The sequence below is a fragment of the Dendrobates tinctorius genome, unplaced genomic scaffold (assembly GCF_039654945.1).
Source record: "Dendrobates tinctorius isolate UK_male_01 unplaced genomic scaffold, ASM3965494v1 ptg000039l, whole genome shotgun sequence".
Classification (NCBI taxonomy): domain Eukaryota; kingdom Metazoa; phylum Chordata; class Amphibia; order Anura; family Dendrobatidae; genus Dendrobates; species Dendrobates tinctorius.
This window is the reverse complement of record NW_027361707.1, coordinates 53,181,878-53,200,367: the sequence shown is the minus strand read 5'-3', so window position 1 is coordinate 53,200,367 and position 18,490 is coordinate 53,181,878. Positions and strand designations below refer to the sequence as shown.

General features: G+C 43.3%; 1 protein-coding gene across 4 annotated transcripts in view; it reads right to left on the bottom strand.

The window, feature by feature from the left end:
* Positions 1 to 1,977: 1,977 nt before the first annotated feature.
* Positions 1,978 to 18,490, bottom strand: part of RBPJ (recombination signal binding protein for immunoglobulin kappa J region) — an 87,269-nt gene continuing 70,756 nt past the window's right edge. For all 4 annotated transcript variants that reach the window (XM_073574706.1, XM_073574707.1, XM_073574709.1 and 1 more), the window contains exons 9-11: positions 16,467 to 16,622; positions 12,228 to 12,331; positions 1,978 to 9,383 (exon numbers count right to left, since the gene is read on the bottom strand). In XM_073574706.1, coding sequence (XP_073430807.1) covers positions 9,068 to 9,383; positions 12,228 to 12,331; positions 16,467 to 16,622 — 576 coding nt within the window. In that variant the 3' untranslated portion in view covers positions 1,978 to 9,067. The remainder of the gene's footprint in view (positions 9,384 to 12,227; positions 12,332 to 16,466; positions 16,623 to 18,490) is intronic.

The window sequence follows — 18,490 nt, the reverse complement described above, 5'->3', positions numbered from 1 at the left end:
TGGATATACTACACCCTCATGGCGTGGTCTCTGCAGCCCCGCCGCTTCTCTCGATCTCCCTTCCTTTCGCAGTCACGTGGTACCGCTCATTAAACTCATGAATATGCGCATATTCACACCTTTAATGAGCGGTACCATGTGACCTGCGGAAGGCAGGGAGACCAGGAAAAGCGGGGAGCTGCACAGACCGCACCAGGGGGTTCAGCATGATCTGACACCCCCACTCCCCCCGTCGACCCCCAGGTATATGGACTCATGTATAAGCAGAGAGGGGCACTTTCAGCTAAAAAAAATGGGATGAAAATATCGGCTTATACACGAGTACATACGGTAAATAGATTGGTGATAAGTACTTTTTAAGGCCCGCGATCCCAAGGGGCACAATTTCAAGTGCCTATAGTACCCCCGTGACTTGATCGTGGGTTGCTAATTGTTTTCCATGGCAGCTAGGGGCCTGTTGTAGAGCTACAAACTGGGAATTACAAAGGTTTAAAACGTAAGTAAAAAAATTTAAAAAATTTGAAATCAGCCTCATTTAGATCACTTAAAAGTAAAGAAATGTAAAAGAAAATTTGATATTGTCAAATTGGTAAAAGAAAAAAGTTAATCAAAATTTAAATTTTGCCACAAAAAAACTGGAAAAACGTATTGACTCGCGTATAAGCCTAGGGTGGAAAACGCAGCAGCTACTGGTAAATTTCAAAAATAAAAATAGATACCAATAAAAGTAAAATTAATGGAGACATCAGTAGGTTAAATGTATTTGAATATCCATATTGAATCAGGACCCCATATAATGCTCCATACAGTTGATGCCGGCCCTATAAGATGCTCCATAGAATAACATGCCCCATATGCTGCTGTATAAAGGTTATGGCCCCATAAGATGCGCCGTAGAATAGGCCCCCATAAGATGCCTCCATAGAATAATCCCCATAAGATGCCTCCATAGAATAATCCCCATAAGATGCTCCATAGAATAATCCCCTTAAGATGCTCCATAGAATATTCCCCATATGCCGCTGCTGCAAAAAAAAAAAAAAAAAAAAAAAAAAAAAAAAAGACATACCTCCGTCGCTGGGGGCCAGGTGCCAGTGTCGCTGCTGGCTCAGGACCCGGCACCTCAGATATTCACCTGTCCCCGTTCCCAAGGTGCTCACCACTGTCTGCCACGTCCTCTCAGTGACATTCAGGCAGGAGAGGGCGCGGCGCGCATTAACCACATCACCGCGCCCTCTGACCTGAACATCACTGACAGAGGACGCGGCAGGCAGCGGCGTGCAGCGTGGGATCGGGGACAGGTGAATATAGCATATACTTACCCCTCCCTGGCCTCGGTCTACGGCACCTGCCTTCAGCGGTCACGAGACACTGCTCATTAAAGACATGAATATGTGCATATTCATGTCTGTAATGAGCGGTACCACATGGCCGCTGAGGGAAGGAGCCTGATACCGGGAGAAGCGGGGGGCTGCAGAGACCGCGCCAGGGAGGGGTAAGTATGATCTCTGACAGCCCCGCCGACCCCTGGTATATGACTCGCGTATAAGCCGAGAGGGAGACTTTCAGCCCAAAAAATGGGCTGAAAATCTCGGCTTATATGCGAGTATATACGATATTTGGGGAAAAATGTGATTTTTTTTTTTTAGTTCCACGGCTCTACGCTATATACTTCTGTGAAGCACCTGTGGGATCAAGGTGCTCAATACACATCTAGATAAGTTCCATAAAGGGTCTCGTTTCCAAAATGGTGGCACTTGTGACGGGGGGTTCCACTGATTAGGCACATCAGGGGCTCTCCAAACGCAATATGGCGTGCGCTAATTATTCCATCAAATTTTACATTCAAAAAGTGCCTTTGGCGATAATCGAACATTTTCCTTCAGGCTGGTATGAACATTAAAGAAGGTGAAGACCTATAATTCACCAAGAGTGTAAACCTGAACAACCTTCAGAAAAAGGAATATGACACATGTGTCTGTGGAAATAGAGCATTAACAAAATTTAATGTGTAAAATTGTCAAAAATATACACACAAATAAAACAGTTACAAGGATTAGACACAATGGTATAAAAATGTAACCTTGCTGCCAAGGTCTAGGAGGAGGGGGAGAAGAAGAGTGCACCTTGCTTCCAGACTAAAGATCTGGCTCACATTAAGCAAAACTAATGATGGCAAGCTGTTAGTTACTCTGTATTATGTGGCTGTGCTTTATGGAATAGCGAGACATCATGAGAAAACATAGGAAGTAATAACACTTTGTGTTCGCATTTAACATTTATTGAGGCTACCCATATAACAGGGAAAGACTTTTTTTTTCCATATTAAAAAAAAAATAAAAATCATTGCTGAACTATTTTATTGCTAAAAACCCCCCTGAAACAAACAAAAAAAACCAAAAACAGGCGCACAGTTGTACAACGTAACTCCTCAGACTGGAAATAAAAGATGGCTTCCTTAGAAAACGTTTACAGACATTGTAGCAGACGAGGTAGCCATCTAGATAACGCACACAACCAGGCGGAATGGGACAAGACACAAATTTACATAACAAGAGGGGTCACCCAGCAACCCCATCTGAATATAACCAAATAGCATGCGAGTTACACTATAAATTTGAAGGACTTTTTTTCCCCGGGATTTAAAGTGGATCTGACTCCTGCACAGTGGAGGCTTTCACAAGAATCAGTTCTCCAGGAACTAGCAACTTGTGAATTTCCATCAAATATCAACTTGGACTTGGGTTTTATGGAGTAGTCCTAGGGCAACCATACACTTCTATGGGCCACAGTGAGAATTCTGGCTTCACTCACTTCCGCATAGGTAGTGACTAGTGATGAGAGAACGTGCTGGTGTTATCTGAGCATGCTCGGGTGCTAACCGAGTGACTCTGGCGTGCTCAAATACTATGTTCGAGTCACTGCGGCTGCATGTCTCGCGGCCATTCGACAGTCATAACACATGCAGGGACTGCCTAACAAACCATACATGTGTTGTGGCTGTCGAGCAGCCATGGGGATCTGAACATATTTTATGAAGACACTCTGTTAGCACATGAACATGCTTGGATAACATCTTATTGAAGCATATTCACTCGCCAGTAGCGATGCAACATCTACCGATATGTGCCGGAGCGCATGCGCGAGCGCCAGGCGTCAAGCACCTATTTTAATAAGAGAATGAATTATAGCTACCGCTTGCGGCTCCGCAGATATCGGAGAATGTGACGCCACCAGCCAAGCTCACCTCCCCATCGGAAAATGAAAGGAGCCGGTAAGCTCCCTTAATTGGGTTTTTCTATAATAGGACAATTTGTACTCCTAAGGCGGATATCACACGTGCGAGAACCACGGTTGAGTCTCTCGCATGTTAATACCCGGCACTCGGGAGCGTGCGGCCACATAGCAATACATGGAGCTGCACGCTCCGCTCCCGAGTGCCGGGTATTAACATGCGAGACTCGGCTGTGTTTCTCGCATGTGTGATCCTGGCCTTAACGCTCCACTGCACATCAAAGATCCGAAAAGAAACAGTGATTTGGCCGTGTAATTAACCCCTACTGCTCTCATGTAACAGATACAGCCATTCTACAGACCGGTACAAGTCACAGCTTATTTTGGCCAGAGATTTCTATCATCCCCGGAGGTACGAAGACGACAGGCGATTGATTACACGGCGACGCTTCTAGTAAACTGCCGGTTGTACGCTCATATACACGTCACTTCATCGCTAACCTCACTATAAGGCGATACGTTTTAACAAAAGCAATAACAGGGGAAGAAATACAATTCAATACATAAAAAAGGCACACAAAGAAAAAAAAAAATCAATACAAAATGTAGTCATAAAAAAACATGAATTATTTGGTATATATCAAGCTTCCATAATGCAACCGCTCGAGTTTCTTACCGGGGACCTGCAACCCTATCATAGTAAAAACGAGAAAACGCAAAAAAAAATTATTATTACCCTTGGCGCTGGAGTGATTGGCAATACGTACACAGACAACTGCTGCTTGAACATCGAAGGGTTATTGATTAAAGGCGTTAAAAAGGGGAGATATTAAAGTACATTTAACATAAATCGTCCAGTAGCGGAGTACAACATGGCGTAAAAAAAACACAGGTTTTCATTGGCTGACGGACTCACGCAAACACAGATTCTACGTAGATGGGATCAGACAATTACGGCGCAGCAGACCAACGGGAGTACAGGTGTCGGGAGCATATTTACCATTATGGAGCACGGGTCACACATCTGAGATAAGAGGGGGACACAAACTATGGGAGACAACCCGAGAGATTCAGCGTCGTCATTATCTATGCAGGAACAACATTACACGTCAATGTCTTGTAGTGTTTGGGTCATATCTGCTGGTGATCTGTACAAGAGACGACAAAGTGACATCACTGCCGGACTAATGGTCGAGCCAGACCAACGCTCACAAAATTATAAAAGAAAAATAAAAAAACAATCCTTTGGTAATTATGATACATCTGTTAATCAAAGAACGTTAAAATAGCAACACCGCACCGAGCTCACAGGCGAAGCGCGAAGACACAATCCCGCCACCATCAGACCCACCGGACTCCACCACGTTACCAGTGTAAGAGGAAGAACGAAGACACCACACAACATGAATTCCAGTAAAACCATCTCCGAGGAAAGGAAAAGCCAAGAGAGATAAGGCCACAATGGATTCAGTTCTTGGTCACTGACAGAGATGAGGGCAAGGCAGTTTCTTTCTAGAAGCAACAAGCACGAAGGAAACAGCCAAAAATAAAAACAGTAAAAAGACAGCGTAGAAAGATACAAGAAAGGCGAATGCCAAGATCTATTCCCGCAGAATATCTCAGCTGCGAATGTATTTTTACTTCACTTGTACCAAATATAGGGGACGCACGAAAGAGGACAACGGATTAGAATGCTGCTAAGAACACTGGATTTTTTCTTGCTGGTTAATGTCGATCAGAAGCACACCGAGAAGGCACATGATGCTATGGAAAATAGCAAAAAAGAAAAGGTAATAAAATAAATAAAAAAAAAAAAAAAGGCTTGGTCAAATTAGTGACCTTATAAAATGCTTCTTATAATGGGTTTATTTTTGACAGGCACAGTGATAAGTAATGCAATCTAAGGTGTTGCATTAAGATAAGAAAGGGGTAGAGAACCAGAAGGCCCGCCGACACAGAGACCACAAACGCTCCGCACATGATCTATGGCAAATGTGCAGTCTGCCACTTCCTAAAGGACAAATAGATATGTCCAAAAATAAAAAAGGCATAGAGAAAAAAAAAAAAATTCAGGCTCAGCTTACTAGATCTATGCTGCACAATCAAGTCAGTAAATGGCTTGACCTACTGAATATAATTTAATGGGACACAGAAAAGTATTAAAAACTCTATAAAAAAAAAAAAAAAAAAAAAAGGGGGTTGTACAGTGAAAACGTCATCACTAATCCACAGGTTTGATAAGAGGGTATCACACAGCTGGGACCCGCCGCAGAACGGCGCAATTTTGACAGGCGCTTCAATCTTTCCCTACGGGGACGCGGAGTACTGCACTTAGCTTTTTACGGCAGCTCCATGAAGAATGAATGAAATAGTAGCTTGGCGTCCGAGTTGCTGCTTTGTTTTGGAACAGGAACGAAAATTCCCCCATTTGCTGATCAGCGCGGGTTACAAATGTTGCCACCGAGCAGCAAGTTAGCACCTACATTAGGTGACATTGAGCTTTCACTGGAAAATCCCTTTTACATCTATTTACAGTCAATAAGACTCTCCCACAGAGAGAAAAAAAGAAAAACAGAAAAAGGGTGGAAACAAGCCTCACCGTGTAATGTGTAGATGGTTGCTCCTAAATAATACAGAATGGATCACCAAAGACGATTCATAAGAAAAAGAAATAAAGATCCACATGGCTGTGAGAATAAAATTGTATAAATCTATGTTTCACATGATATAAAAGGTTGTCCGGACAGCTAAAAAAAAAAAAAGTGCCAATTCTGACGCGTTTATGGCTGAAGCCCATTCTATGACTGAGGGCTTCGGCCATAAATGCGTCAGCATGGGCACAGCCATGTGAATCTTTGTTTTTCTTAGGACCTCTCCCGCATACTATTCTATGGGATTAGAAGTACATGACTGACTACCAGACGTAGCTCATAGTCAGCGGGCAATGGCACCAGTAGGAATCCGTCATCTTCCTAATTTCGTAACAATGTTAATAAGTCCCGTCTTCACCTAAAGTTGCCCTTAAACCTTAGCAAACTCTTCCAGCCCACAGCAATTCCTCCCACCAACCTCATTCACATGCATGCTCATTATGGCAGAGAGTGCATGTATTTTCAATTGGCAGAGGATATAAGCCACTGCCTGAAATATCGCTGGTGATTTACCTTCCTTTTATCTGACGGAGTTAAAAACAAATCATTACAAAACCAGGACTTGAATTCCATGTACACCAGTAAGAAATATTTTGCATCATCATTAAAACGCTAACCATGTTCCAATAGTTATGATAATCTGTAAAATACTCCCCTCCAACATTACCACCTGATCACTCATGGCCCAGGGTAAGGTTCCTTGAATCTAGTCCCCAGCACACCCAAATAGGTCATCCATACTGAAGGAAGTCATTGTGTCAGTACCGTAAGGACGTGGGATCTACATTTCCACTGCAGCAGCAGTTATAGCAGAAATGTACATTACATAGCGGTCACTTAAATGGTTACAAACCGGTCATATAGGGGGCGACCCCATACAGCATCCTTGTTACTGCACAACAGTCAGTACTGGCCACAGATGCCCCCCTTATTACATACATGACCCGTTGGGGGGGGGAGTTTTAGGAGAATCAGAACAGAGAAACCCTTTATTGAAGGTTATTCAGAGACCAGACATGGCAGCGCTTTAGGTCCTGGGTGCTTAGAAGCAACTAGTCATCACACAGTCGTTGTCATTTACCGTCTGGGCTCATGACTGGACCAGGGGAGGAAAGTGATTTACTAAACTATATTTAAGTGCTTTAAACAAAAACGCGCCTCGGGGTGGAGACAGGATGCACCACCTACTAGATTCTGATAATTACGTCACTGACTGTTTATCCGCTGCACTTTCTCCCATACAGTTAACTATATGCAGAAGGTATGTTCTTTTGGCTTTTGCCTGGTAAATGGAGGTGTACGGCATGGACAGAAAAAGTTTCATTTCGCCAAGTAGATGAAGCCTAACGGTGCATTCAGACATCAATGGAAGTCGGTCCCGAGCTTGGACAGAAATGTATGAGAGACCCATGGCCACTCCATACATTGCTAGGAACCCGTCACACTCAAGTTCGGAGACCGGCGGCCAGACCACGCTTTGTGGACTAACTTATATCCCATATGTGCCAGCAAGAATATGGGGAGGCTGCACCATTGCACCTCATCAGGTCCCCCAAAACAAGGGACAAAACATAGGAGGGTAGTTCACAATTAATCGAAAGCCTAGCCACAACATGACCCCCAAATCTAAGCGACAACCACTACTTTCTAACCAGTGCAGAAATATATTTGGTAACTGCTCATTTTTTCAGCTCCATACATTTACTGTACAGGGTTAAGTCCCAGAGCCTACTGCCAATAAGGCAAAAAAGCAATAGGGAAGGAAAGAAAAAAGAAACCAAAAATAGGGAAGTAAAAAAGTAATAAAAGATACTTTACACGTAATACAAGTTATGTACAAAAAAAATGTAAAAAAAAACAAGTTTTTTTTTTTACTTAAGTATTAAATAAAAAATATTTATATATGCTGAATGGAGTTGAAAGATATGATAGTGATTGTTTAAATTTTTTGGGGTGGGTAGGGGAGGGAAAAGGGGTATTCTGGACCATAAATAGTCTCTATAAATACACCAGCTACTTCATTGATGGGAGATGATATTAACTCATCAATAAAAAAAAAAAAGCTACAAGAAAAAAAAATCATATATACATTTACATACATTAGGGGTTGACTAACCTAAGTGGGGGGTCTTCAGCCGCTGCTCTACGAACATTAGGCATTAGCAATACAAGGAGATCCTGTTCAGCGGCGACTGAAAAAACCACGGGTATCCCACTCCTGAACTATTTATAAATGGGTGTATCTGACAATGACTAAACACAATGTACTATCCCATATGCACAAGTTTGTATTGCAGGCAAGGTAGAGGCATCTTTTTTTGTTTTGTTTTTTTAAAGCTTTTGCACAAACTTCATATAATCTTCATAAAAATGAAAAATAAAAAAAAAACAAGAAAAAAAATTGCTGGCTTTTACAAAATTTGACAAGCAAAAAAAAAAAAAAAAATTGTAACAAACAAAATTCCAGCCATTGACTGAAACAAAAAAAAATATAATGTATAATATATATATATATATATATATATATATATATATATATATATATATATATATATATATATATATATTTTTTTTTTTTTTTTTCCCAACTGAAGATTATGATAATAGGTTAATCAATTATGTTCAAGCTTGGAACCAGACTATGCTTTTGAAGGGGGGGGAAAAAAAAAAAAACTATTTGGTAACCAAAGAAAATTGTACTATATGTCATATATATTAAAAAAAAAAAAAAAATAAAATAAAAAAAGAAAGAGCATTGGTGAAAACGAAAAATGTACCTTTCACTAAAGCTTATACAAGTTTCTTGGTCCGTAATAATTAGATTCATGCATTCTAGGTGAAGGTTTAACCTCCAAGCCACATTCACCATTTCTGGCCACTGTTTTTTCCTTCCAAAACGACAGTATGGATAAAAAATAGATTTTTTTTTTTTTTTTTTCAGTGGCAATTTATATCTACATATTTTTTTTTACCCATTTGTTATCGTGGCTTAAAATGTTTGCTCGGCACTTGCAGTTCAAAAGGTTCAGGCGATATGAACAATTATGGAGAAACATTTCCCAAGAAAGCTCAAAATTATGTAAAACAAAAACAATAAAAAAAACCCTTAAAAAAAGTTATTATACATGTCCTTCCATGTAAAAAATTTAATTCAGCCGAAGTCCTGGTAGAAAAGTTTGTGGTTACGACACTACCGCTGCCGCGGACGACGTGACGTTGGTGGAATTTGTGCTGACGCTTGTGTAACTTCCCTCGCTGTTCGTGCTTGAATCGTTAGACGCCAGGAGGCTGGAGTTGGCTCGCAGGATGGCTCCGGCTGCGCTACAATGAGGCCGAGGTCCAGGCTCTGGGGTGTACGTGAAAGTAAGGCTAGTTGAATATATTATGCCATCATTCCGGACCAATGTTACTGGCACCTGCACCGGCTGGCGGACCCATCGCCAGCCCTCTCGGAACGCGGAAATGTCAGGGACCACACACAACATACTTTCTGCGCACCTATTGGGGGAAAACAAAACATTTTGATTACAAGAAAGATTGAGCAAATGAAGAGTAAAGAATTGAGAATTTCAACAAAAGTTGCATGAGGGCGTTTTCTCCACTATTACCGAACCATTTTTTTGTGCATGACTTCTAAGTAAATAGATTTATTAGCAATTAAAACAGGTTGTCTGGCCTTAGGCTACAAGTCTATAGTCACGATTTGACTGCAGACTTGTGAAGCCTTATGTTGCATACACTGCATGCTGTGAAGGTTCTCCATGTGACTGCACATATGTGATGTGCATAATCCTGGCCACATTCCAACTAAACTTGTCTGGTCTCGCTCAATGCAAGTGTATTGAGAGAAGCTGAGACCATCTAGTTGGTATGTGACCGCATGTATGAAAATCACATACTTGTGATCTCGCCACCAGCACAGTAGAATCCACGTAGTGAGAACGATGTAAGTGTTCACAAGTCTACAGAGTGACTGAAGACTTGTAGCCTAAAGCCAGAGAATCCCGCAAAGTCAGAGAAGAGAGCAAAATATCAAAATTATTCCAGCACTTATGGTGTGTAAGCGAAAGAGATCCCGACATCCCATTAATGCTGCTCAAACCACACGCAGCGTGAACCAAAGTCTAAACTACATTACTGCAGCTAAGTAGGTTTGACCCCTAAATGCTGCAGGGCCTCAGAGTAAAACGGAAGGTGGTCAGTTGTAATTTTTCTTTTGTTTTGAAAGTGTTAACCAAGGGGGGGGAGGGGGGGTAATCACATTCACAAAATAAAAAAAAAATAAGTTTTCACCCTAGTAGCTCTAGAAGGTAATTAAAAAAGCAATTTCATTTGTTCCAGGACCTCTAGATAGAGTGCAAGGCCGGAGCATAAAACAAGGTACGTACAGTGGGGAAAATAGGTTTGATACACTGCCAATTTTTCCAAGTTTTCCCACCTACAAAGAATGGAGGGGTCTGTAATTTTTATCATGGATACACATCAACTGAGAGACAGAATCTTAAAAAAAAAAAAAAAAAAATCCAGAAAATCACATTGTATGATTTTTACATAATTAATTTTTATTTTATTGCATGAAATAAGTAATTGATACAATAGAAAAACAGAACTTAATATTTGGTACAGAAACCTTTGTTTGTAATTACAGAGGTTGGACGTTTCCTGTAGTTCTTGACCAAGTTTGCACACGCTGTAGCACAGATTTTAGCCCAGTCCTCCATACAGATCTTTTAGGTTTCAGAACTGTCGCTCGGCTATATCGAGTTTCAGCTCCCTGCAAAGATCTTACATTGGGTTCAGGTCTGGAGACTGGCTAGGCCACTGCAGGAAATGAAATGCTCTCCTTAGTTGCCCTGGCTGTGGGTATCGGGTCATGGTCATGCTGGAAGACCCAGCCACAACCTATCTTCAATGCTCCTATTGAGGAAGGAGGTTGTTGGACAAAATCTTGGGATACATGACCCCATCCAGCCTCTCTTCCATACGGTGCAGTCGTCCTGTCCCCTTTGCAAAAAAGCACCCCCAAAGTATGATTGTTCCTCCACCATGCTTCACAGTTGGGATGGTGCTCTTGGGGGTTGTACTCCTTTCTGGTTCCTCCAAACACAAAGTTGAGTTGATGCCAAAAAGTTTTATTTTGGTCTCATCTGACCACACGATGCTCTCCTATGCCTCCTCTGGATCATACAGATGGTCATGGGTGAACTTCAAACTGGCCTGGACATGTGCTGGCATGAGCAGGGGGAACGTGCGTGCCCTGCAGGATTTTAATCCACGACAACATAGTGTTACTAACGATAATGTTTGAAACAGTGGTCCTAGCTCTATTCGGGTCATTGACCAGGTCCTCCTGTGTAGTTCTGGGCTGATTACGGACCCTGCTCAGAATCATCCTTACTCTACGAGGCGAGATCTTGCATAGAGCCCCAGACCGAGAAAGATTGACAGTTATCTGGGGTTTCTTCCATTGCACCAACAGTCGTTGCCTTCTCACCAAGCTGCTTGCCTACTGTCCTGAAGCCCATCCCAGCCTTGTGCAGGTCTACATTTTGTCCCTGGTGTCTTTAGACCGCTCTTTGGTCTTGACTATGGTGGAGAGGTTGGAGTGTGATTGATCGAGTGTGTGGACAGGAGTCTTTTATAAAGGTAACAAGTTCATACAGATACAATTCTTAAAGAAAAACTAACAGGTATGCAAGAGTCAGAATTTTTGGTTGGTTTGTTGCTGATCACATACTTATTTCATGCCATAAAATGCAACATAAATTATTTAAAAAAAATCATGCAATGTGATTTTCTGTATTTTTTTTTTTTGAGGATCTGCCTCAGTGGATGTGTACCTACGATAAAAATTACAGACCTCTACATTCGTTGTAGGTGGGAAAACTTGCAAAATCGGCAGTGTATCAAATACTTATATTCCGCATTGTATGTTCTTCCCGCCCTGTCTCTGGCGAGATCAGCGAGTTCATCTCTTGCTGGTAACATCTAATTTGTTTGCACATTAATCCAATCTCATCAAGTACCAAGAAATTAAAACAAAAGGGTGGTTCATTGTCAGGAGATACAGGGGCTTTTTTTTTTTTTGCTCAAAAATTCCACAATATACTTAACAGTATTAAATATGACCCTGGTTTGCCGAGGCAGACACGTCAATAAGAAAATCCAAGTGTACTTATAGAAGTGGGTTATTTTCACCCACTAAAAGCCTGCACCGCAAGGGCAAAACAGGGGGACTGGAAAGAGCTGCAAGTGCATCAATGATCCTTCTTAATGGTTTGGAAAAGAATCATTTGAATACAAAAACAGCATAGTGATGCATGAAATAAAAGGAACACTTACCTATACATAGTCTCTGCCTCCACATCCCCAAACCAAACTCCCAAATTTGGTGTAAAGTTCTGACCTGTTAACTCCAACATCGCTACATCGCCTCCTCCATTCAGCTGGAAAATATGGACAGAATTAGATGTAACTCTTCATACACTGCAGACTGACAGCATAAAAAAAGGACTTAACACTAATATGAGCAGATTAAAGATTGCACTCCTCGTGGGTCAGCTTTGCCGTGTAGGTTGGGATACAGTACGGGCTCATTCAGAGGTCTGTGCAAATCACTCTGATCTCAGACCACAATCCACAGACTAAGGCCGGGACAAACGTGCGAGCGTGATGTGAGAAACTCCGCGATCCCTCGCATCAATACCCGGCACCAGAGTGTGTGGCTGCATGTATTTCTATGCAGCTGAAGGCTCCGGTCCGAACCGCCGGCGGCAGTGCCGGGTATTGATGCGCAAGTTTCTCGCATCACACTCGCAAGTGTGACCCGGCCTAAATGTGAATGTCAGGACCGAACGGCCAGCTTCATGCATTTCTATGAGGCGGTCACACTCTGCTTTGGAGACCCGCGGCCAGTCCATGCATTGTGGTCCTAGATCGAACAGATTTGCACAGGTGTCTGAATGAGCCTTTAATGATAGTTCTGTTGCGCTGCTGAAAGCAAAGATAAAATACCTAAAAATTAAAACAACGGGTACTCTGTCACAAGACAAAAGCACACATGAAAAGAGGCACGTTTGTAATATGTCTTATAAGAGAAGTCTGCTTCTTTCTCCTGAACTGATCTAACACCCAGTTCCTGGGTAAAATCTGTGTACAGTGAAGACAGACACTTCCATTCCTGAGATAGGAGATGGCAGTCACTACTGATGAGATTCTATGTAAAGGGGAAGGAACGGTGAGGGGCTCTGCCTATAGCTCCTCCCAACTCCTCTGCATAGAATCTTATAAGCACCAACTGCCATCTCCTCCCTCAGTAAAGGTGAAGTCCGTATTCACTGAGTATATTGAGAGTGAGAAATCAGTCCAGGAGAAAAAAGCAGATTTCTCTGATCAGATATTACAAAATTTCTTATTTTCATGTGCACCATCGATTTATTATATAAAAATTAACATGACAGCTACTCTTTAACCCTCCACCCCGAAGCCCGTTCTCACCTTCCTGACCAGGCCAATTTTTTCAATTCTCACTACTGACATTTTATGAGCTAATCTCTCTGGACCGCGTCAATAGATCCCGCTGATTCGGAGACTGTTTTCTCGGGACATATTGTACTTCATGATAGTCGTAAAATTTCTTCATTTTGACTTGCGTTTATTTGTGAAAATATCGGAAATTTAGCAAAAATTTTGCAACTTCAAAACTTAAAATGGAACCTGTCAGGTTCCCCATGGCCTCCAACTGAGGAGCATTCAGCTATGTGTGCCGAGTCTCCCTTCCTAACCATAACATCACTCACCTAAATAAATGCTTTAAAAAAAGCATTAATAACCTCCGCTTTTCCTATGTTACTGAGGGCTTTCACTAGTTGATGGGGCCGTAGTTGCCGCAGACTAGTCAGTCCTCTTTCTATGTTATCACGCCCCTCTGGGCTTGATAATATAATTTACATGAGCGCCGTCCTCTCCGCTTACACAAATCTAGCACATGCGCGCCGCTCATTACAGCCGCGTCAGTGAAGCCGGGTGTACATTTTCCAGCTTCAGAGGCGTATGGCCAGACGTTTTGAAGACGGCTTACGGTCATGCTCAGTGCGCGCCTCTGGAGCCGGGAAAGTACACCCGGCCGGCTTCACTGATGCTACCGGAATGAGCAGCGCTCATGCGCAGATTTGCGTGACTTGGTGAAGACGCCGCTGGTGCAAATTATGCCATCATGCCCACAACATTGAAAGAGGGCTGACTAGTCTGGGGAAACTAACACCACATCGACCAGTCAAAGCCCTCATTAACATAAGAAAAGAGGGGCTTATAAATGCTTTTTAAAAGTATACAACTAAATTATGTTGTAAGGGACTGGTTAGGGAAGGAGTTTAATCACATATAGCTGAAAGCTGCTGGGTGGAGGCTCTGTGAGCAGAGAGCTCCCTCCCACTGCGATGCCGTTGTCACTATCGACATCAGAGGGGTTACACTAGCCACCTACCGACTGCGGGCGTTGCTGCAGGGTGTCATCTCAGAGGCGGCACCTGCATTTGATTGCAGCGGCGATCAGCGTGGGCCCGCGCGATCATAATGCCGTATATATACTGTGGTTTGCAGCACTGTATGTATAAGCCGGATGTCGAGAAGAAGTTAAAGTCAACCAATAAGAGTGACGACTGATGGAGGACTCTTCACTGATTACAGGCTAGGGTAAACGTGACGTGAATCAATAGACAAACAAAAAACGGAATCATTCATTCTGACATTAATCACTCAGACTTCCGGTTCCGGCGCTGCGGATGTAGCACACTGAAGGCGTAGCTCCCACACCAGACAGAAGCCCTACTAACAAATCTGCCAACATCTGTACCTCCTAGACAAGAAAAAGACAGATCACCACTGGCCCCCACTCCACATCACCTACAAAGGTCAGTCACTAGTCCCCTGAGGGTCCTGGCTGCTATCTCCCCCCAAGAGTAACCCACAGCAGAACCCACTGTGACCATCTGCACACAGAACCCCCTCCCCACCCCATGACCAGGAAAGCACCACTTATAGCACAGCTGGTTTTTCCCCAAGTACCTGTAAAGAGGCCCCAAAAAGTGGGACAGCGACTAGAAAAAGCAGAGAGAAAAAGGTCTCTCCAGCAACGACAGGGCCCCAGGAGGGAGGTTACACACAGTCTGGCTGGTCATTTCTCCTGGGAAAACTGGTGACATCTGCTGGCTGCTACAGTGAACTGCAACTGTTTTTCGCACAAGGAAAAGCTCTGCAGCCACCTAGTGGACAAAAATAAGAACTACAAGTACCTGCTTTGTGCTATACGGAGAGATATTTCTATAGCTGCCAAGAAACATAATTGATAATTCTCTGGAAATAGGACAAACTGCAACAACAGAGGGTTCAGACGCTGACCCCATTTACATCACCAACAAATGGATCGCTACGTGTTACGTAGCTCACAAAAGCCAGAGAGCCCTATGCAAACAAGCAGTGGGAACCACAGCAAGGGGGGGGGGAAAGACATCACGGACCCAAGCCCCACAAGAGAGGATGCTACCGCAACACACTTGCAACAGAAAACCCTTGGTAGGGAGGACATTTAAGACCTAGCGGAGTGCAGTAGGGAAGACCCTTCAACACTGATAACAATAGACTAACAAACTGGCGGCTGACGTGGCAAGTAGCATCATGCTAGACATCCAAAAGACCCTGGAACATCAGGAAGGCCCTCCAGCACATTCTAGAGGAATTGAGCAAACAAAGGACAGATAGAGGAGCTGGAGCAGAGGGTCCCACAACTGGAGGGTGAGAACATGCAGCTCTCCTCACAGTTGAAAGAGACAACTACAGAAACAAAACGCCCGTCTGAGAAGGTCGAGAACCTGGAAAACAGGTCAAGGCACAGCAACTTAAGGCTAGTGGGGCTCTCGGAGTCGATCCCTGCAGCTGATCTGCAAAGACTCTGCGAAAGAGACCTACCTATGGCCCTGGGAATTAATCATGGTTGTAGGGTTGAAAGGGCCAGAACTATGATCTCACAACCAAGGATCGAGTAACCGGACGTTAAGACCACGTCAAGTAATCAAAATAATCCCTCGGCAGCACATAGTCCTTGTAAACAGGAGATGTGCTGATAACATCGATATACTATGCACCCAAAACCATTGGATTAATGTATGTGCCTTCAATATGGCGTCTGTAGTGAAGTTCACAAAGAAAAAAAGAAAAAAAAAAAAAAGGTCAAATTCTGTATAGAGATATCCATCTTTCTAACACACACACACACACACACACATTTTCTCAGACTTGAATCTAAAAACCATATTGTGGATTTAATTGTAAAACTTCTCCTCCATTGTCAAAAGTAATAAATGATAGAAAGCAGGTGCCGGTTGTGCTCTACAGATGACGCTTCTCCTGCAGGGCTATGGTCAGCTGCGGATGGGGTATTTCCGATCACAATTTAGCCCCGACAAGTGACTATCCAGTCGTTGCTAATGGCGTCACTGTAGTCACACACCCTATAAGCATTTGGAGGTCTTAATGCACAGAGCAATACAGTATCCTACCACTACAGAGTCGGCAGGGCCTTACCTGAAGACTTTCCACGACAGGCACAGGGGTCACAGGTGCGTATACGGGTCCCATACCTTCATAGAACGTGTATTCTGCCTTATCTGTGCTAATGATTGTCCATGAAGCGCCATCATTAATCATCTCTTTGTTGGGCTCTTTGGGGCATGGAGTGGCCTTTTGTTTAGGGGGAAAGAAACAAAATGCTAAAAATGGTGGCCAGTCATAAGGTGAAAACAAGACAAGGCGTCGTCAAGATGGTAGGGAACCCGACATGTGCCGTTCTGATGGGAAACTGGTGAAATCGCACATCACTGCAAACGGACACTGATTAATGCTACGAGTATGTATGTATACCAAATCTGCAGAGACGGGTCATGGGTTTATCTTGTGTGTGGGACATGCAGAAATGATTGTTAAAGGGAATCTGTCACCTGAATTTGGCAGGCTATTTAAATGACTTCAGTCCGGTCCGATGGGCAATATTTTCTGGAATTGGAGTAGGTGCCTGCCATAGTCCACGCGTGCGCAATGCAATTTAGCCTTGTGCACGCGCAGTATGCTTTGCCCGACTGCAGGCAAAGCCTAAAAGCATTACTGCGCATGCGCCGGTTAACTATGTCCCGGAACACAGAGAAATATTTCTGGGGCATAGTTAACCGGCACATGTGCAGTAATGCTTTTAGACTTTGCCCGCAGTTGGGCAAAGCATACTGCGTGTGCGCGAGGCAAGATTGCATTGCGCACGTGCGGACTATGGCGGACACCTACTCCAATTCCAGAAAATACTGCGGAGGGTGGCCAAGGATGGGGAGGAGGAATGGATAGGAAACACCATCCATCGGACCGGACTGAAGTCATTTAAATAGCCCGCCAAATTCAGGTGACAGATTCCCTTTAAAGAGTAGTGATGAGCGATCGTGCTTGGATAAGGTGCAGCTGGGCACGCTCGGGTGTTATATGTTCAAGTCCCCGTGGCTATTTGTTAGGGACTCCCAGGCAATCCCCGCAGGTGTTGTGACTAACAGCTGCGAATCATGCAGCCACGGGGACTTGAACCCACCTTATCTGAGCACCTTCGCTCATCACTAATAAAGAGGTTTCCGAAAGCTAAAACAAACAAAAAATAAAATTAAAAAAAAATTCCACGCTCACTTTAAGGACTCCCAGAAGCTGCTGCAGTGATGACCTTGATCCGCCACATAAGGGGTACACAAACTACAGTCTGGGGGCCACACGTGGCCCGCTATGCAATACTGTGCCGCCCTTCATCATCTGATCACAGAAATGCTGGCTTGTGTGGCTCTTAGGTATGGAAATTACATGCAAAGAATAAGATTGTTGGCACATTGTCCTCTGTCTCTTTCCCCATACATTTTTTAGAAGAATTGGGTCCCATGACACCTCTAGTACTCCAGAAAAATGAAAGTGGCCAGCCATGCTTGTGGCGCTGTACAGTGTAGTTTGCGGCATTTAGGTTTACAACGGGGACAGCCACACTCACGCATGGCCTTCCCTTTTCCCTTTCCTACGTGCTCGCTGGGGGTAAAGGGGTCCTCCATCATTGCACAAGTGCAGATTCCACTTTCTCTACCACTATCTGACATCTTTGGCATATAATGTCAATATGCTAGAATTGTCTCACATGGAGATACCCAAAGTCATTATGTGGCCCTTGTGCAAGACTTAACATGACAATGGGGCCCTCAGACCAGAAACGTTTGTGCACCTCTGTGCTACAGTCAGTTTTCTGCTGTGGACAGCCCCTATGGATGAACGTCATCACTGCAGTGGCTGGGGAATCTGTGAATATTTTTTTTTGGGGAAAAAAAAAAACAAAAACATTATTACTTCCCCATCATTTCATTTAAAATACAAATGTTTAACTTTTACCAAATTTAACTTTTAGACCCTGAAAAAAAAAATTTTCATGGAAGTTTTCTTTAATTTTTTTTTAGAAGGACAAGAAAAACTCAGATTAAAAAAACTGCATATAATGCACTGCTCCAACACTGGAATCTCATAGGGGAAAAAAAGAAATCGGG